Source organism: Geospiza fortis, unplaced genomic scaffold (genome assembly GCF_000277835.1).
Source record: "Geospiza fortis unplaced genomic scaffold, GeoFor_1.0 scaffold95, whole genome shotgun sequence".
Classification (NCBI taxonomy): Eukaryota; Metazoa; Chordata; class Aves; order Passeriformes; family Thraupidae; genus Geospiza; species Geospiza fortis.
The window spans coordinates 2125941-2146958 of record NW_005054333.1 but is presented as its reverse complement, the minus strand read 5'-3'; the positions used below and the strand labels follow the sequence as shown (position 1 = coordinate 2146958).

Below are 21018 nucleotides of genomic sequence, written 5' to 3'. Positions count from 1 at the left end.
CTTCAGCGGTGCCGACGTGCCCCCTCCGCTGCCCCCCAAGTCTCCCCACCTGCTGTCCCAGTTCCATAAGCCGAGCAACATCCAGTCGCTGCCGCTGCCACCCACCCCCGGCCCCCCTCAGCCCGCAGCCGTGGGGGAGACCAGGAAGAAGAGAGCTGGCCGAGGCGCAGGTGAGAGAGGCACCTCCGAAGGAAGGAGGCTTTTCCTTCCTTCGGATAGCAGGGAAAATCACAGAATTTTTTGGGTTGGAACAGGACCTTGAAGATTATTTAGTTCTTCAAGGCCGCTTTCCAACCCAAACCATTCTATTACACTGGTGGCTGGAGAGCATGGAGGGGCAGGGATGAAGAGCACATATGGGAGGAATACCTGTAGGTGATGAATACCCAACACACTTGGCTTTTTGAAGTGCCAGGCAGTTCTTAGCACTGGGCACACATGCCTTATCGTTTAAGCTGCCACTCTTGGAAGTGACATGCAGATCAGTGGAGACAAGTCTTAGGACCACTGGGCTGCTTCTTGCTTTTGTATTGGCATTGGTGTGTCTCGAACAGTGGTACCTGACAGGCTCAGGTGCGGGAGCAGACTACACACCACGGTGTCTGCCAGGTCAGCAGCTGCTCATGTGCCAGCCTGCCTAGGATACCAGTCTACAGCTGTACCCATGCAGGAGCAATACTGGCAACAGCTGGGAAACACTAGAGAACGTAATGAAACAGAGATGGGGCAGCTACCAGCCACAGGTGAGCAAAAGCAAATCTCGCTGCAGCCCTCTGCTGTTCAATAAAGGGAAGCAGCCAGTGCCTCCTGCAATCGAGGTGGTTGTGCCAAAAGCTTCTCCACCTACTTGGGAAATAGGGTATTATCCAGTATTTCCTTGAGTAGATGATAGAAGGAAATTTTGTTAGACTCCTCTAATGTAATGAAAATAACAAAAAATATGAGCCTAAGTCTGTGTGGGTTTGAGAAATGGAGACAGCTACTTAAGAGGGAACATCTGAAAGAGAATGTTCTGTACCCTGTATTTTAGCAGCCACATGTCAGGAGAAAGATTACTGGTTCCCTTTGAGAGCCAGGGTAAAGGCCGTGTAAGTACAGCAGGTCAGGTGCCTTGTGGTGGTGCTTAATGCTGCTCAGAACTCTCTGATGAACTGTTGCTATGTTGAGATGCCCATTTCTCATGGTAGTTCAATTTTTATGTTTTCCATAAAATTACCCTGCCTGTCCCTTGTTATGTAGGAGAATAAGCAGTTTTGAGAGGCTGCTAACTTGGAGGCCTTGGGCTCCCTCCCCCTCACACAACTCTTGTGTACTTCCAGATGTAAATTTGGATGGCCCTTGCAACTCCTCAGTGAAATGCACAAAACTAATGATAATTACATTGCATAGCTGCAAAGTGGCAGGAAATTTTGTTTTAGACATACCACCTAGTGTGGTTGTTTTGTTGATTTCCCTTGCTTAAAGAGACTGCTTCTTCTTGTGAAAGTGGAAGGATAATCTTCCCTTCCAGACTGGGACAAAACCACACTTCTGAATGTCACACTTTCCTTAGAACTGGAGATGAAGCCCCAGCCAATTCCAGTAGCGACTTGAATTTAATACTTAATGCTACAAATCTATGATCAGGCTTGGCAAACAACAGCTATGGGTATGTTTGCCTCAGATACTGCATTCTTTGTACATCCCCTCCTCTTTTTTTGTAGTTTACTGTTGGGTTAAGTCATGATGGTGTTTATATGGTGGTCTCCTGGTTTTCTTTAAAGGAACCGGTGCTGGGAAGCTGGTCACACCTCCACAGCCACCTGCAAGATCCCCAACAACTGAACTTACAAGCAAGTCTGGAGTCTCAGCCTGGGCTACAGCTCATGACCCCTACACACCACTTAAAAATGGAAATATGCACATCATTGGTAATATCATTAAATTAAATATCTTTCTGTAGTTAAGAATTTTAGAACAAAAGCCTGTGTGTGTCTCAGATCTCAAAAACTCACTTAAGACTTGTCCTAGAAATAACAGGGTAGTATAGTAGAAACATTTTTGTACAACTTTATACAATTATAGAAAAAGGATTTTTCAAAAAGGATTTTCATTCAGTCAGTAGAAAAGAAAAGCACGCACTACCTGCAAAGTTACTTAAAAATATGAAGAGTTCTCATAGTGTGCTTATATTACCATTCTTCAAACCAGATCATAGACATTTAGAGGTTTCACTCCTACAGGGCAAAGACCAGTAAGAATTATTTTTGTGGTCTGATGAATTGGCCATTCATTCTTGTTTACAGCTACATGTCTTAAACTAGTGATGAATACCTCTATTACCATAATACCATCAATGCAGAAAACTGGAACAGCAGACTTAACTTCACTTTTAATAGCAGGCAGTGATTGCAATTAAGGTAAAAAACTGGGGGGGCTCACAGAAGTACTCATCAAGATGGTTTATACAGAATGAGCCACTATCAGTTCCAGGAGAAAATAAGCCAGCATTTTTAACAGAAAGTACTTGTGGCAACATAGTTGGGTTTGGGGGTTTTCTTTGGGTGTTTTTGTTTTCTTGTTGTTGTTGTTGTTTTGTTTCTCTCCAGCATCAGCTAATGTTTATTTCCCTGAAACTTCCCAGATGACTTTGAATCGAAATTTACTTTCCATTCTGTGGAAGATTTTCCTCCACCTGATGAATTCAAACCATTTCAGAAAACATATCCCAGCAAGATACCCAGAGGTAAGTGTGTAAACATGGAAAGATCTGATCATTATCAAGAGGTTTAAAAATGTGGATGCAAAATAAAGAACTGAACCAGCATTAGCATACGTGGACTGCTAGCACTGGCACAGAGAAGAATGGGATTTGTCACAGTGGCAACAGGGACTAAAGATATAATGAAAAGCACTTAGTTACTCTAGAGTCTTAGCTAAAAACAAATGATGTGGCTGGATATGCAGCCTGTGTTTTTAGATTGCTAAATTTGCAAAGCTTGTGATGTTAAAAACAGTCATGTTGGAAAAACATATTTGGGCAGCTACTGGGTTTGATTTTTTTTGTTCACTAATTTGTGAAATCACAGAGAAAGATACCTTGATCCATATCTTCCATTATGTATTATGACTTAAATCCTATGCATGGTGTTTTAGACACCTGAATAACAAAGAGACTTAGTACCTGAACTTTGTCAGGAAGTGATAAATGGCAGAACCTTGCTTTATTTTTTTTTTCCTCCTTTCTTAACTTAGTAACTTAGAATCAGGTCACTGTTGTAAGAGCAGTTCAGATATCCAGTTTTGAAAATGGGTAGTTTAAAGTGCCAAAAGATCTCATGCCCATATTCTGCTTTTTAATAAAACCCAGTTTTCTCTATTATTAGATCTCCAACTTTTAATTAACCTTTTTTTTGTTTCCATGCTAAGGTACTTAGCATGACTTTTCATAGCAGCCTCAGTCAAGCTAAATTGTCTGCTGTATATTCTGACTTTTTACTGAAGGGCTGCAGAGCACAAGCAATATGTGTGTGTATGTATGTAAACATACGTATGTATATATCAGGGGTAGCAAATAAATGCAGCATCCCTGCTATATAACTGCATCCAAAATACTTATTTAAAATCTGTCCTGTCTATTTACAGATCCCTCTAAAAATCCTCCATTAAGAACACATGTGAGATGAGAAGAGTCTTCTGATGCTCTCTGGACTAGTATTAAAAAAGAAGATCAAGATAATATATAAGACAGAAGGGGTCCCTGTTGCAGTGATAGATTGTACTTGAGTCACAAGTACTGCAATATTAACATTTCTATAAACTGTAAAACAATATAAATTACGCCTTTTGAACTGGCCTACATACTACAGGAATGTTAGTACAGGCTTTTAAATTACTGTATATAGGTGAATATTTTTTAAGCAAAGCAGCATAAAATTTAAATTCTTTGTTGTGTTGAAGCAATTCTCATTCTTATTATGCTAACAATGTTACCTCAGAATGTTTTGCGCTATGTGCCTGTTGTTCTTTTTTCCCCTTCCATCATAATTTTTGGAAATTCTCCAGTTATTTAGACATTTTTTCAATGAACTATCAAACTAATATGCTATCTTTAGTCTGTTTTTATGTTTCTTCACTTCTTCCATTCTGCCTGGCCTCAGATTGCAGCAGGATGTCACTTTCATGAAGAGATGGGCCCACAACCCTTTTCTCATGAAGCATGAAGAGGAGATGCCAAGGAGGCTGCTAATGAGCCTACCTCCTAAAGATTACATATCCTTATAGGATAGTGTTGAAGAAGCCCAGCTGGGTAGGGTGGTCATGGACTTGACAAAGATGACAGAACCCTTCCAAAGTAGAGGAAAAGGAAGTTGCTCTATTGTAAGCAAGAAAAAGAAATGGTGTGTGTGAATACACATGCCGTGATGAGCGTATGTAAGGGCACATGTCCTGTCTTTTCCTGCTGGCACAGTGGGTATTTACCATTTCTGTGATAGATTGCCTTTACCCAGTAATTCCAAAGCCTTTGGATGAGGGGCCCAAAACGTACATTTTAGAGCTACTACTATTCGCTAGCAGTGAAGGTTCATTGCCCAAAACATACCACGTGGAACACTCAGCCCCCAAAGTGGTTGTTGTCTCAAATAGAGTTGGTTGGGAAAAGTAACAACCTAGCAGCAAAGACTTGAACTACTGCTTTTAATATTCAGACCTTGGGTATGGTCTTTGGATCACAGATGTTCAAATCTGATCCTAAGATGTTTATTTCTAGCATTTATTACCCTTATTCTTGTGCACTGGAAGGAGTGGTGCCAGCGAGGTGTCAGGGAAGTGATTCTTCCCTCTGCTCAGCACTAGTGAGGCCACACCTGGTGTGTGGCCACATGTCCAAATTCTGGGCTCCCCAGTGCAAAGAAGACATGGCCATGCTGAAGAGAGTCCTGCAAAAGACCACAAAGGTGATAAAGGGACTCGAACATCTCTCCTGTGAGGAACAACTGAGAGAGCTGGGACTGATCAGCCTAGAAAAGAGAAGGCTCAGAGGGGATCTCTCCAATGTATATAAATATTTGGAGGGAGGTATAAAGATAGAGCCAGACTCTTTTCAATGATGTCCAGTGACAGAACCAGAGGAAATGGGCAGCTGTAACACAGGAGGTGCAGAACATCAGACAGCACTTTTTGACTGTGCAGGTGACTGAGCCTTGGAACAGGTTGCCCACAGACTGTGTAGAATCTCACTCCTTAAAGACACTCAAAAGCCATCTGGCCTTTGTCCTCAGCAACTGGCAGTAGGTGACCCTGTTCGGCCATGGGTGTTGGACCAGATGACCTGTAGCCATCCCTTTCAATCCCAATCACCCTTTGATTCCCCTTTTTACAGCTTTTCTGGGTTCCTAGACCTGGGTTGCAACAACCCAAGGCACCTCTGAGGGCAGAGTGGCTGGAAATCTGCCTGACACTAAAGGAGTGGGGTGTGCTGGCTGACAGTGGCTAAACACACTGAACAGGGGCCAGTGTGTGCTCAGGTGGTCAAGAAGGCCAACAATATCCTGGCTTGAGGAGGTTCAGAGGGGACCTTATTGCTCTGTATAACCCAAAAGGATACTGTGCCAATGTGGAGGTCAGTTACTTCTCTCAAGTAACAAGGCACCGGACAAGAGGAAATGGTCTCAAGCTGTGCCAGGGGAAGTTTAGATTTGATATTAGGAAAAACATCCTCACCAGAAAGGTGGTCAGGCATTGGAACAGGCTTCTCAGGGAAGTGGTGAAGTCACCATTTAATACCTACAGATATTTAAAAGACTTGTAGATATGGCACTCAGGTGATGCCTCAGGTTTTGGCTTTTACACTTTTCAGATTCTGTACTGCTTTAGTGTGTAATATCAGCTTCATATCAGGGGATAGTAAGTTCTCATCATAGAGTAGGTAGGCAAAGGACCCTTGATCCTGAGGACCAAGGACAAATGATCCAAATTTCAGGCCCAAGAGCGTAAACAGCAGTGGAATGAAGAGAGAAAAACAGGAAGGATGGAACTTCATAACCTAAAGCTGTAATTGGATAATTAACTCCAATATGCTAATGGACCAGAACTTATAAAAGTGAGAGACCTCGTGACTCATCATCCATTTTGTGACCATTTTGGGTTCATCTTGGGTGTAGCCCTGGCTGGGCTCTTGTACACATTGGGCCAAAGTGTATCCATTGAGGCCTTCTAATAATACCTACTTTATTCTTTAACTCTGTCTAGTCTCTGTTCTAGGTCAGCCTTCACAAGGCATCACAGAGACATGGTTTAGTGGTGGACTTGGCAGTGCTGGGTTAACAGCTGGATTAGATGATCTCAGGAGTTGTTTTCCAGATTCCATTATTCACCAGTCTGAATAAGAATACTGCTGTTCCAGGGTGAGTCTGGTGCTAACAGCCAGGCTATTACAGTTATGGCATTAATTTTTATAATTACCATCAGTTCCCCTCAGAGAGGTGTAATAATGTTATAGATCACTGATGATCTTTCCCCATGGTGTTGCCTTTGAAGAAAACTTTTTGGAAAAGACAGGTAACTGCATCTTTACATCCCTGCTTTTCTTTGTTGTTACAGCAGCTCAGTTATGCTGTAACTATTCCCACACACATGCACATTCACGGTGTGAGATGGTGTAGGGGTAAGAAGCTCTTCACCCATAAGACTCCAAGAAATCAACATTAGTCTTTTTTTAGCCTATTGTGATAACTTGCTGTACATCATGTGAAAAGAAAAAAAGAAAAAAAAGTGGTGATGCTTTGACCAATAGTGTCACTTACTGTAGTTACTTGATAAATATGCATGAATGTAGTAACAAACAGGGGTCTACATCTACATTGCTTCTCGAACAACTGGAAAAGTTGAATACTGTTTTAAAATCTATTTTGTTATAGTATTATTAAAAGTGGCATATTGTTGGCTGTCATTTATTCTGAAATTTGTGTACTGCTCTGTAGTAAGTACCTTCCTAAGGATTTTAAAACTAATTCTAGACTACCTACCAGCAATATATAAAGGAGAAAAAAATTTTACTCCATTTTTTATTATGGTTTGGGTATTTTAGAAATAAACAACATCTTTCAGGGATGAAATGAGAAATCCTGTGCCTATTTGCTAGCATTTCTGAAATATTTCCATTTATTTGTCATTCAAGATCCATTGAAGCATCTGGAGATACAGAGGATCACACTGGCTGTCACCCTGAGGCAGCTGATCCCACAAGTCCCAATGTGTCCTTCCACTGAGACACACCTCTTTTCAAGACCACTGGAAATACTAAGACCATGCAGTTGCTCTGGTTTCTACTGACTGTACCCAACCATGTTGCTGTACCACAGCTGGTTTTGGTTTTTAACTGCACTATACAACCGAAGCAAAATCAACATACTATTACAAAATTACTACCTGGATCACTGTGCTCAAAACAATTTATTCATTCTGTCATATAAGCAGTTCCACATAAGGACATAAACGCCCATGAGATAATTGCAAGTGTTGCTTTCTTCTTTCTTAAGAAACAGGCAAGTAAGATACATGTTTTTAACAGGAACACTCCTTTCATCTTGCCTCCCTCCCAGCTCTCCAAGATTAGAGATCCAAGTTGTGCAAAATAACTGTGAGAAGTGGTACATCCCAATTTTTGTCCTCTCACTGGAGCAATCATTTTATTCCTGTTCCCTGATTGTGCAGAAATACCCAGCTACTCCTATCAAGAGATGTGATTTCATGGGAAATCCATTTACTTCAGTTACAGGCAGCTGGAAAAAGCACATTTCTCTTTCAGTGGGCTTCATCCCCTGCAATGTTCTCTGAAATCAAGTGTGCTTCTTGCAGTCAGCCCCTCTGGTTACCATACAGAGCAGCTAAATTTCAGGGATCTACTTGAATATTTCCTTCTCCTATTGTCTACACTTTAAAATACTTAGACACAGGAGTTGCTCCTAGGATAGACAGCATGGGAGGATTTCATTGTGAATGGGAGATTATTAGGTAGGCCATAAGAGAAAATATATTCTTCCTTGTTTTCTGTAAGTGAAAAGGCCCCATGTTTTCTTGCCAATTTGCCATTAAGGCAATACCAAAGTAATGAGTCTGAATGTAACAAATTCATTTTAAAAATCCTGAGAATGCAGTATGCCAATATGGCAATGACTATTTCCCTGATGCACAACTCTTACAGTTTCAACTTGAGGTGTTTCTGCTTTCTAAGGAGCTTTTATTTCCTCACTACAGAAGCCTGTGGTTCTTAACCATCCACTTTCTCAAACAGTGAAGGATTTTAACTCCGTATGTTAACTTCACTTACTAAAGACATGGATGTCCTCTTTCAACCCTCATGTATGTAAAAAACCCACCAACCATATTCACTGGACACAGTGTTTACTGGTTTAATTCTCAGTGTTTTCCCTACTTCACTTCCACAAGAAGAAAATACAATGAGAAGCAGGTCTGCCTGTAGGACTGTGGAGGAACAGAGGCATGCTGCAGCAGTGCACCTAATGTAAGGAAGCATAGGACAGCCATTTCTAAGCCTAAACAGCTGGATTGCCACACCCACCAGCAACTCACTGGTACTTAAGGGATTCATCAGCCATGTGTCTCACAACAGAGATTACTAGGAACTGTTCAGCAGTACAAAGGCAGAAAGATGGAGAATAGCCAGGTACTTATCAGTGTCCAGCATCTATTCCTTTAAAAGATTCCAAATCTGTAGCTTGTATATAAATCTGACACTTTATTAATTGCATCTTAAGAGCCAATATGTGTAGATCTCTATGGCACCCAGGCTGGCTCTGCACTTCTGGAGCAGCAGCCAGGTGCACTACAAACACAAGCTGGCTGAGAGCAAGGGCAGAACTTAACCTGAGGACTGAATTCTGATAATTTGTACAGGCATAATGTCAGGTGCTGAGCTACTGCAACCAGATATGGCCATATGAGTCCAACACAACAAGGTCAAGAGCCAGGACTTGCCTTCCTGCCCGTCTCAAACTGTGATTTCAACTCTACCATTTCAACTTTGTATGAATTAGCAAGAAGAGAAAAATGCAAGTCAGCTTTGCTGCAAGCCTAGTCCTGAGCAACAGAGGGAAAACCAGATTGCTTTCAATGACAATATGGCAATTAGCCTGATGAAGTTAAATCTTTACTTTAATTGGTTGCCCAACATACATGTTTTAACATTCTGTACTAAATTAGCCAGCATGCACACAGTAATTGGACCAGTCAGTGACTTTCTCCTTTCACTATATACATACACAAACAGGAACACCACAAGATTGGACAAAGGAAAGCAATTTGTTAACCGGATACAGCTAGCAAGTAACATTTTTTCCTCTAGAAATGTTTTTTCCTGCAAAATCACAAGTGTGAAGACTTTCTTTCAAGGCTTGAAGAACATTGCAGTCTTCCAATGAAAAGGCTAACAATAGCCACTGTAGCTGAAATGAGATAAAATTTGTTGAAAATCCATTCCAAGCAAGAGTGAAATTGAAAAAAAAATCACCTGCAATGCAGCATAGGGAAAAGGGACTTTGGAGACAAGCTGAGCAGGTAGAAAAATGGGTTTGAACCCAATTCTTAACATCCTCAGCTTAGTGTAAAAGAGGAGGAGGTTCAGAATCAGATCCAACATTTCACATTCACTGGTAGAGTAGTACCTAAAGAATTGTTTGCTTACTTTATTTGAAGAACTTTAGTTCTGTGTCAACACAGTCATAGAAAAGATCCACTACTTCAGCTGGATCCAGAATCTCTGTACGAGAAAGGATATCTTCCATTGCTTCTAAACCTTGTTTTTCAAGGTCTAACATAATCCTCATCAGTTTCTGGCCTTTATCCTAAAGGCATGAAATAACCAAACTCAGTTAACCAGCAAACAGGCTCATTAAAGCATTTTACTCCCTTTGTTACAGAGTTATTTTCAAATATTTTTAAAAAGAAAAAGCCTTTTAAAGTACAAACTACTTCTGTTATTAGTTATTTTGGATGGCCAAAGGCTAAAAGGAACAGTCCTGGACATTTTGTGCATTAAGAAAAATAACCAAAAAGGAGTTGCTAAGTTTAAAGCAAAAAAGGAAGAGGGTGAAAGATGGATAGAGGAAAATTATACAAGGCTTGTACATATAACAGAGGTAAAGCAAATTCTTAAACTTGTAATCCCACTAACAAAACTATGTGAGAAGACTGGAAGCCCTAAGAATTGAACAGATTGTGGTATTTGCATGTGCATCCCTCAAATCAACACCTGCAAGATGATGAATAGATCTGAAATTATGTGTCATGTAACAGTTTTAAGACTCCAGATTCCAGGGAGGTCTTGTGTGCTGCCATTCTGACTTACTGCTCTTTGTGTTTCTAGAAAATTTACTCCTGAAAAGGTGTAATTTCATTTTATCCAGATGTTATTTAAACCCTACCTTTTTATTTTCTTTTTTTCTTTTTTTTTTTTTTTATGGAGAAGTGCTGTTTGTTTTGCTTGCAGCTTTCAAAACTGAGTTTCAAGTGAAACAAAAGTCATTTAGAATGAGTGGTGGTTCTGAGTTGTTCAGGGTTTTTTTCTCAGCATTTTGTCCAGAAAGAGTAGGGCATCTCATCTCAGGTTTAGGCTCTTGGATGGGCAGCTTTTATAGCATGAAACCTGAGTAGAAACTGCATTTTCTTTTCTACCACAACTATTGGTGTCACATTGTGGGGACTTTAATAGGCAACAGTCCACAAGTTGCTAAGATGCCTCTTCCAGGTCTTCCCTAAGTCAACATCTTGCACAATGATATGAGAGCCAGCTGCACATTAAAACAATGTTACCAGAGGCCACAGATTTTAAATTACACCATTACAAGAAATCAAAAATCTAGCCCAAACTGCATTTAAATAATGTTTGTACTAGCAGAGGTTATCATAGCTTCCGTTATCAATAGTGGGTAGGTCTGAATGTTGTTATGTCATAGCAAGACTCTGATCCATGCAAATACACACACAGGACAATTGTAGAAAAGCAAATCCTCTGTGGGAGTTCAACCCAGCTGTATGAGGGTCTTCCACAAATTGCCTGAATACCCATAAAAGCTTGACAGGTGTGCCTTGGTGATCTTTCCCTCTGTTTCACTTCCTTAAAATCACTTTTCCAGTTTACTGCTGTAGTTGTAATTGCAAATGTTGAGATGCCCAATGGCACCAAAAGTTGTATCTCAACCATTCAGAAAAGCTATACAGAATAATCTCCTTCCTGACTTTACTTATTCCAAATTTTTTTTCCTAAGAGATCTTTAACCCTAAGTTTTTACCATGGAAGGTTTTCAGCCCTTGGGTATGTACTGCACAGCACTGCAAAGGGTGCTTTCTTCTCATATGGCATTTTCAGTTAAAAATTAACAAAATGCATTGAATTGCAAAACACAAGACTCATAAAACTGTCATGTGTAAATTATTCCTTCAAGAAAAATACCTTTCCAAACTATGTAGTTCTTAATCCAGCATATGATTTAAATCACAACACTCCTGCCCTCTTCCTAGCACAAAATTCTGATATAATGTTGCACTAGCATCCAGTGTTCTAATCACTAAAAAGACTATATGCACAGTGGGGATTGAACAAGATAATCAGCTTAACAGTTTGACTTTTCATTTTGTAAAAGTAATGGAACAGAGCTATACTCTAAGGACAACAAAAACTATGCAGAGTAGTTTGTCCTTCAGAGGGCATCATTAGTCAAGCTAAACTCTCAAGGATTCTAAGAATATTCAGAGAATGTTTTTCAGTGAGTGACTGTGAACTAAGGTACGGAGCTGGGAATCTACATTGACTTCTATTCAAATTACACACCTATAATCTCAGTTGTCATTCAATTTTAGAAGCCTTCTCCACAGTCTCAAGTCAAATGTAATGCTCTCTTAAAAGTCTGTGCCTTTTAGCACAGAAAGCCATATACTCTCAGTATTCAGGGTTCCAACAACTTCAGTTCTTTAATTCCAGGTCCCACGGCTCTTACCTGATCGTTCTCCAGGAGAGATCGGGCCCATTCATGTGCCTTGTACAATTCATGCCTACGATCTGGTTTCTCCTGGAATCGAGGTATCTTTTTAGCAGGATCATCATTGCCAAAAGAAGGAGACTGCACTTTCGGTACTAATTTTACATCATCAACAAAAATAAAGGGTTTAAATATGGACCTGAAAGAAATGAGAATTACTGCTTGCAGTAATAAGAGACATTTCATATATGTTATTGAAATGTTCACCAGGTTGTTTTAAAACATACAGAGCAGCATAGGTAATGCATCTACACTAGGCATGGGTAAGGTTAAAGACTTGGTACTGGTCAAGCAAAACAAATCTACATGCTTTAAAGAACTGGGTTTGGCAATTATTGCAAAAACTTATTACCCCTTTTACCTATAAGATTTTCTGGTGTCCTCATGCCAGTTCTGCCACTTCTTTAGCAGAGTAGCACTGATTTTCTCCTCCAAGTTTTTTTGTAACAAATCTCAACATTCGGCCTCACATCAGTTTTTCTCCTCTGTTCCCACTGGCATCTCTCCTCCTCCTTCCAGATTTAAGTTTTATTAAAATCAGAAAAAAACACTTGCGTGGAGCAGGGAAGATTACATATCTTGCTCAATATCAGAGGATTTTGCATATCAACAGCAGCACTTCAGAATTCTACTTCAAGAGCTGGGAGAAGACATGGCTACCAATATTGTGACATTTCTCAAACTATTTTAACACTGAGTTTGGATCTAAACTCCTAAGAGAGACAAACAAAAAACCCCATCAATACAGAATCTTCATTACTGAGAAGCTGAAAATAGGTTTTGGCAGGTGAATGGAACAACTGCCTTCCTTCTCTTTAGATACAGAACAACAAAGCACCCTGCATTCTGCAGTGAAGAACCTGCCAAAAGTGAAGACTTCTGCAACACACAATTAATAACCACTGCCTGTGTACAGTCAGCAGGTTCAGTGCTGCAACCCTTTCCATCAGTGTCACAAAGCCTTGCTGACTAAGAATTTACGTGACTCACTAGCTACATTTAAAATAATTCTTTCTTAATGCATTACAGTGTTGAATAAAGCAAGAAAGGTCTTTAAACAAGGCTTTTAAGGCAGGTTTTTGACCTTGAAATGGACAGAGATCCCAACAAATAATTTGAAGCCTTGCTCCTTCTTATCGCAGAGGATTTGCATCAAGTCGAAGAAAAGTTTGGGTAAGCCAGTTTAAAATTGACACTTAACCCTGAAAGTCTGAGTTACATAATGCAAGGTGGGTGGAAAGTCCCTTTGGCATGGATGACTTCCACAGCCCTCAGTAAAACCTACCAGTCCTCTAACAGGAATGACAGTCAAGAGCACCATTTTCTTCTCCCCATAACCTCTTTACCTCAATGCAAGTGGCAGATCTCCTGAATAACTTCAAGTGGTTTAGTTTAATTTCTGTGAATCCCAGGTGGATTCTGCTTAAAACACAAGGTAATTCATTAATCTTTGATGATCTGGCCCATGAGTTCCCTAATCTCCTCAGCTACTTTCAGCTAGAGAGGACACCATGTAAACCAACTGGAAATTGTCCCTCAAATAAAAGACATGCTTGGGATCCCAGCAACTTGCAGATGTTTTGCTGTGTTAACATTTTGATGTCATATGAAGCTACCTAGAGTACACACCCCCTCTCTGATAGTTAAAACACTTCATTTGTTGAAGTTTTGCACCTACCTGTCCAAGAGAAGTGACTTGGCAAGTCCCCAACTTCATAATCTCAACAACTTTCCAAGTGGAAAGCAACTACACTGGAATTCCTGGCCCCTCCCTAAACTGCATTTCCCCTGGAAGCTCAGTAACACAGGGCTGTCAGATTGCACATCTCGGAGCACTGACTGCATTTCTGGTTAGAACAAGCTCCTGAAGTATGTTCCAGTTTGGGTGGCAGGGTTTGTTTGTTACCTTTGAGCCCATCACTGCTCTGCACCCCAGGGAGCCCAATGCTGTGGCTTACCTTGAAGGGTCTGGCGTGCCAGTGAAGTAATGAATACAGGGAAAACTAGGGTCCTGAGGCAGAACAGACACTATGCTAGCTGTAGTAAGGAAAGATTCAGAGTCCACACAGACACCACTGTCCTTGTCACGCAGGACATCAATCATAGCTTGTGCAGAAACGTCACCTATATGGAGGGGGGGAAAAAATTCCTGAGTGTTCAATGGCTTGGAGCCCAGGTAAGGATTTTAGCCTGAACAAGCTTTGGCCTAAAATGGCCACTGACACTTGGCATGGGCATGTCACAAATCCCAGTTAATAGTTTCTACTTAAGCAATGAACATTCAGAAAGAACGTGCCTAGCTAGTAAATGAGAATGGTAAGAAGCATTAATTAGGCATGGCAATTGCCAGGTAATTGCTTCAATAGCAGAAATGCTATTAAAAAGGTACATTTTCAGGAAGAAGGCTGTAATACTGCTTTACCAGCCACTATGAACAGACTACTTACTTAAAACATCCATTTTCCTCTACCCAAGCAGGACAGAATGAGAACATCCTGATTTTCCACTTCTCAATTTCCATTCTCAGTCAAAATTTTGAAACATCATCTTGCAGTCACAGACAGCAGACCTAGACACCAAGATTTTTCTCCAAACCCCTATCTACAAGAATCCTCTGTTCTCATTGTGTTTCCTGCCTGTGTTCATCCCAGCTTTCCCTCATTGCCATTCCATGTTTTCTTCCCCATATCTTCTCAGGCTCTGCAGTGACTCAAACCTCCATGCACAGGTGCCTCAACACACCAGGAGACACAGGATGACTCAGCAGCCTGCAAGATTTTCAGCCATAGCCATCTGTCTGTAGGGACCCTCAGGGTTTTTAGTGCTATAATCCAGATTTATTTAGATCTTTTACCTATAGTCCTTCAGAGTTACTGTATCTGCCTCAGACACTAACCAGACTCCCTGCAATTCTACAGCCTTTGCAAGAGCTCTGCAGTGCAACAAATATCTCACCTCTACACTCTTTAGAACATTTACCAACATGTGAAAATGCCTACAGTCCAGTAAATTCACATCTGTAGTAAAGGGCTTTTTAGAAAATGATAATTTGTGCTATTTTTCATGCATGAAAGATCAGAGATGCATGCAGTCCCATGCACTGCTGCATGCTGTCCATTTCAGAGGTATTTTGGCCAGCTGCAGCGAACTGAAGTCAGTAATAAATCTTGGTCTGGAAATAAACCCATCCTTTGATTGCAGAGAATAGCACAATGTCTGTTCCAATAGCTTTGTTCTGCTCAACAAAGAAAAAGGCACTTCAGTTTGCAACTGCTCTTCCTTAAACTATGCTCTTGAAACTTTCCCCAAACAGTTAAATCTACATTTTCCCCACAATGCAGATTCCACTGAGCTCAATCTTTGATATGTGAGGCCATTTTTTAAAATAGTATAATTTTATATTAGGTAGGGCCACTAAAATTACAGGAAAGCACAGATGCAGCGGCACATCATGCATATCAGAGCACTGAAGGAAGTTACTTTGTAATTGTAATCCTGTTTTGAAACCTTGGGGGTGACATTAAGGGCTCCATCCTAAATAGTGGCAAATTTAGGGACAGTCTTTAGTTCTGATCTTCCTTCCTACACAGTTTACATGTAGAGATGTTCTCAGTCACATGTAGTTCTGGACAGAATGCCTGAAAAGGAGGCAGCAGTGACTAAAAAACCCAGTGTGCTCACAGAAAAATAGTTCAACACTTACCACCTTGTTTTTCTAGGCTCTCCCTGCCAGAACAACAGGCTAAATGGTCATCAGCAAGAGAAAACACTTCAGAAAAATTGAAGTCAGAGTCTCCATTCCACCAGCCTTGACTTTTCACATAATTCCTTAGTTCAGGATGCTCAGCATCAATTTTTGTAGTTAATGAAAGCTGATTGCAAATGCATTTCACTCCCTCTAGAAAGAGCCACATATTAAAAGAGAGCATTAATAGTTTTCCTGGGAGAAGCTGGAAGGAAAATGTCATATCAATTAGGAAACAAATTAATCCATTGGTTAGTGTGTACATTTGGCATGACTGTGTAACTATATAATTACACATACACAGAATTACCAATCCCTGCAGGTTACAGAGCTCAATCCTCTGTGCCCTGCTGAGACACTGACACCTGTGATTAACAGTGGGATTTAGACAGAATGCCAGTTTCTCAATCCACACCTCACACCTTCTGACCACAAAGCAATGGTGGTATCCAAATGCCAAAGGCACCCAATCTTTTTTCTAATGGTATATTCCCCACAGACACAAGAGGGCTTGAGATCTGACTTGATTTCAAAATATATTTCAGCAGAGCTTCATTTAATGAACCTTCCTTGCCCTTCAAAATTGAGAATTTGGAAAATGTTTTTAAAATCACTACAATTGCTTTAAGCTTCCCAGCTGAGAAACAGTTTCATTGTAAGATGCAAGATAGGTTCAAATTACAATTCTTTTATCTTAGATTTTAAAATGGCATGAAGTAAAAAGAATGCATAAGCAGCCTCCAAAGAATACTGAATGTGGTTTTTTTTTTGTTCCTTTTATCAAAAATACTGCAGTGCTTATAACCATATATCCACAGCATGGCAGTGGTTGCTGCAGATATTCCTCAGAGAGAATAAAGCAAATGTATTGGAAGCCAGAGAAAGAGCTGATAAAGTAAAACTATAAACTAAAATAAACACAGATTCTGGAATTTGGCACAAATAATTTCTTAGCCAGAAACAAAACCAGTAGCTGTGGAAGTTTTTAATACTGCCTTCCAGAAAAGTTATCTTGCTTTTGCAATGCCCCATGCACGCAATTTAAATAAGGGGTAACAACTTCAGGAAATTCAGTGCATCATTCTGCAAAAAAAGTCCCTGTCATCCAATTCTGACTTACACAAGGGTCACTGACAGCTTATTCTGATTCACCCTTTCAAACATCATACTTTTCTGGGAATTTTCTTGACTTGAGTGATGAGGATATTTGTATTCATGTCCAGCTAGGCAAGTCACTCTTTAAAGAGCTCTTTAAGTATTACATTTATAAACTCATGCAAAATAATATTTCATGGGTTTGATCCACCACAAAAAACCAAATTTAACAATCAAATATATTTTTCCACTGAGACTCAGGAACATTAACAGAAAGGATTTTGAAGTATTTATTCTTAAATTATTTTCAGAGAATTGCTCGATAAACACTCACTATAAGCTTTACAGTCCTGCAGCAGTAATATCAGAACTCTGAGGATAGTCAGGAAGAGATATGCCTTCACACTGGGGAATGACACATTTTCCCCATTTTAACAGCATTTGTGCATTCATTTGAAAGCTGAAGAGGCACACTTATGGTTGCAAAAAAGACCCCTTTGAACAAAGTAAGAAATGTAGAGTCCTTACATAGCCAGCAGCCTTTCGTGCAGGGCTGCAGGAGGTGGAAACTACTTATCTGCAGCTCACAGGGACCACCTGAAGAGCAATGTGCTGGTAGAAACCAGAACAGAGCTGCAGAATCATTTCAAAAAGCTGCAAGCAGCAGATGAAGGCAACAGTTTATTTGCTGGGAAGGAGGACGTGAAGGTTATGTATTGCTGATGCAGCTAAAACTGCTAAATAAAACCCACTGTTCTTCAAATATCAGGCAGGCAGGTCAAGAGAAGAAGGCAGGCTGTCACTGCATAATCCCAGGAACCTCAGGAGTCAGCTGCTTGCCCCAACTGGGGTTTCATCAGGACAGCATTTTCAGTCTTCTCTATGTTTGGTATCTGTTCATGCCAGATAACCTTTAAGGACACCTCTAGGTATCCTTAAAATGCAAGCTTTACTTGGGAAAACACCACCTCTGTGAAGGAAACTGATTCCTGTTTGGTGGCAGGGACTGACAGCAGACCATCACATAATACTGCACAGCCTGGTGTTATTTCTTTGCTCCTTCCCATATCTGCTATCTCCTACCTTTCATCATTTAGGGGGAAAGGAGGAGAGAATTGAATGGATCTGTCGTAGCTCAAGTCATGGATGACAAAAATCCTCTTGAACACTCTGAATTTTCACTTCATTCAAACATGAGTACATTTTAAAATATCTCTACTCTTATGAAAATAAAAATACCTTCAAAATTGAGAATAAATTAAATACAGACCTTAAACAATCATATTATATTAAGCAGCCTATATATGCTGGAAAAGTTTTAAATAAATTCATCCACTAAGCCAGTGAATTCTAGAAGTTAGTTTGGCAGCTCTGGCTTCACACATACAGAAAAAGAAACCATTTACAAGTTTAAAGAGCTGAAAATTATTGTTTTGCATCATTTAAAAAACAGGGATATGAAGGGAGTATATCTATTTCAGTAAAGGAACCACCACCAGCAACCCATTCAATTTATCATCTGAAAAAAGTCCTTTTATTAAAACTATCAATGGTTATCCTTTCCTCACAATATTTTAGATTTGTAAGTAATAATTTGGGCATTAACTCGTTCAAAAATACCATCTGACCTGTTCCAAACAGAAAATAAATATTGGAAAACACATCTATCAAACATAAAAATTGTGATTATTACATAGTTTATGCATAAAGGCAACAATCTCCACCTTCACCGAAAATGCTAAATCACATCAGCAAATGCAAATCAACACATAAAAAAAAGTCAGAGTAGTGCAAATATAGAAAACTACAATTGGTGATTTAATCAAACACTTGCATTCATTAGTCACTTATTTAAACACACTGACTTTAAGACCAATTCTTCCAAGACAACTCTTTACAGCTATTTTTAATAGGATTTGCTGTGAGTTCTAAACTAACCTGTGATTTTTTCAGCTGCCCAATACTTTCCAGAAGTCTCCAGTATCCAGGCTTCATTCCTGTCCACAATCAAAAATGCACTTTGGAAAGTGTGGCATGAACTCCCATCTTCATAATAATTTCCACCTTGTCCATGCTCTTCCAACAGAGCAACTATTACATCCAATGCTTCTTTAGCTGTTGCCCCCCTTTCTAGGCCAAGTCTATAAGAAAAGGGTAAAACAGATTCACAAAGGAATGATACAGTAAGATCTCCTTAAATTACTATTTTTAAACACCAGCACTCATCTGAGTTTGCCTAATATAAGAGTTCTTGCTTGAATTAGTAACTAAAGGATGAGCTATAGAATTATTTGTTTCTAGTCTTGATTTCTATGCTGGCTCTTTACTCTCAAGCCTATCATAGGTGGCTTTTAGTTTTTTTTAAAATGTCCAATTACCAACCAATGATCTCAGCTGCACTGTAAACATGCAATGCTCTATTTATCTCCTTCTCAGGCAGAATACATTTGAAGGACAATTTGCAAGTATTTTTTTTAAGTAACAGCTGTACCAAGGTTACTTTTCTGTACAAGGGTGGGAAATTGTAAATAATTATTACCAGCTATTTAAAAAGAGAAGGAGTATTCAATATTTCAACTTCTCTACAACCTTTCTTTCCCAATGCTCTGGTTGGCCATGGAAACCAGGTGTTATCCTCCTATGCATGCTACATGCTGTAAAGACAAGCATTTGTGCACAGTCATACTTCAGAGCTCCTGCAGAGGCTTGCCCAAAAAAACTCTTTGAATACCAGATATGGCTTTTGTCAGAAGTAAGAGCAACCACATGCCTGAAAGAACAGAATTTTAAAAGGAAGTCGAAGCAAAGCAAGAGTATTTTACAGGAAAGCAAACTGAGGTGTGGTAATAAATTTTACAAAGCCATAGGGAATGACTGTATCCTGCCTTGAGTAAGTGGCATTAAATAATCCCTTGATATAATTTACAGCCCTAATTGAATCAACAACAAAAGCAGTAATGAGAAATTGAAATCAGAACTGCAAACAATTTCACTGGTTCCAAAATCCAATTACTTGTAATAAGGAAATGCAGTGTTTCAAACAACAGTGTATCCATGCCTCCATCCTTTGGGAGTTACCTGGATCAGTCCAAAATTTCTCTCTGTTGTTTTGTCACCTTAATATTTTCTTCTGTGTTTGTCTTTCTCTAACCGCTCTGTAGACAAAATAATTTTGACTGATGGACAGTTCCAAGAAAATCACTTTTTTATACGTAAGTACTATCTATGCTAGCTCTTTCCATTTCTCTTGAAGTCCCATGACAAGAAAACACTGCTCTGTTTCTTTTCTAAAAACTACAGCAGACAAATCAGGTCCTGATAATTTGAACACAGATTTGTTGATCTCAGTACTTCTCTGCAGTGGCTCTGCATTGTTAAATACTTGGCTACCATTAGCCTTGTTTTAGGCTGAATTATTGAAAGCAGTGTGTTTCATCTCTCTCAGCAGCATCTATTTCTCACTAACTCACAAAGAAGAGCCAAGAGTCAACCAGAATTTTAAGGCTTAACTTGAAGTGACAGTTCCTTCCCCATCATCTTCTTACTTGCATTTATAGGGTCTTTCCCTTTCATATTTTCTTGTTAGCTGAAACTTGTTTTGTACTGGTGACTCCAATTTTAGTCTCTCTGCATTTATGGTTTTCCTTCATTCTTTTCATCACTGGTGCAATTGCTTTTTCAGACCAATACAGCTATGCCAGTCTTTGCACATACCAGAGACATAATTTAAAATCCAGTCCAAAATCATGTCTTATTTGTTCCCTAAGAGCAGTCCCTGCCACAGGAAAGTGAATGGACTGAAAACTACCTTGGTGACCATACAGCCACTAGATTCAGTGATAATCTGCTCCCTTCTCCCCAGTTAATGACCAAAACCATTTTGATCTATCTACCATTTAGATCAAAACCTGCCAAGAGACATAACATCCCACTAAAACTTTAGTGTCTCCCTGAAATGTTCCATCTGAGATGGTTACAGCCTAGCGTTCACTGTCAAAATGGCAGCAAGGATCCAGGCTGAAGAAGCACCCTTTAGGTATTATTTTTTTATAAATGGCTCCAATATTACATTTATTTCCATTAAGTAAAGGTCTAGGCTCTGCTTTTGCTTGGCTGCTCCTATCTGTCAGTCACAAGGGA

The 21018-nt window shown here is 39.8% G+C and overlaps 2 protein-coding genes across 2 annotated transcripts in view; one reads left to right on the top strand and one right to left on the bottom strand.

Annotated features, from left to right (window-relative positions):
- The window catches only part of WIPF3 (WAS/WASL interacting protein family member 3), a 21049-nt gene extending 16969 nt beyond the window's left edge, over positions 1 to 4080 (top strand). Inside the window, exons 5-8 of the mRNA XM_031057627.1 lie at positions 7 to 170; positions 1764 to 1910; positions 2624 to 2725; positions 3625 to 4080. Of these exons, the coding sequence (XP_030913487.1) occupies positions 7 to 170; positions 1764 to 1910; positions 2624 to 2725; positions 3625 to 3665 (454 nt within the window). The 3' untranslated portion in view covers positions 3666 to 4080. The remainder of the gene's footprint in view (positions 1 to 6; positions 171 to 1763; positions 1911 to 2623; positions 2726 to 3624) is intronic.
- Positions 4081 to 7415: 3335 nt separating this feature from the next.
- SCRN1 (secernin 1) overlaps positions 7416 to 21018 on the bottom strand; it is a 28255-nt gene continuing 14652 nt past the window's right edge. The window contains exons 3-8 of the mRNA XM_005421726.2: positions 18817 to 19019; positions 15742 to 15936; positions 13997 to 14162; positions 11997 to 12177; positions 9686 to 9845; positions 7416 to 9446 (exon numbers count right to left, since the gene is read on the bottom strand). Of these exons, the coding sequence (XP_005421783.2) occupies positions 9687 to 9845; positions 11997 to 12177; positions 13997 to 14162; positions 15742 to 15936; positions 18817 to 19019 (904 nt within the window). The 3' untranslated portion in view covers positions 7416 to 9446; position 9686. The remainder of the gene's footprint in view (positions 9447 to 9685; positions 9846 to 11996; positions 12178 to 13996; positions 14163 to 15741; positions 15937 to 18816; positions 19020 to 21018) is intronic.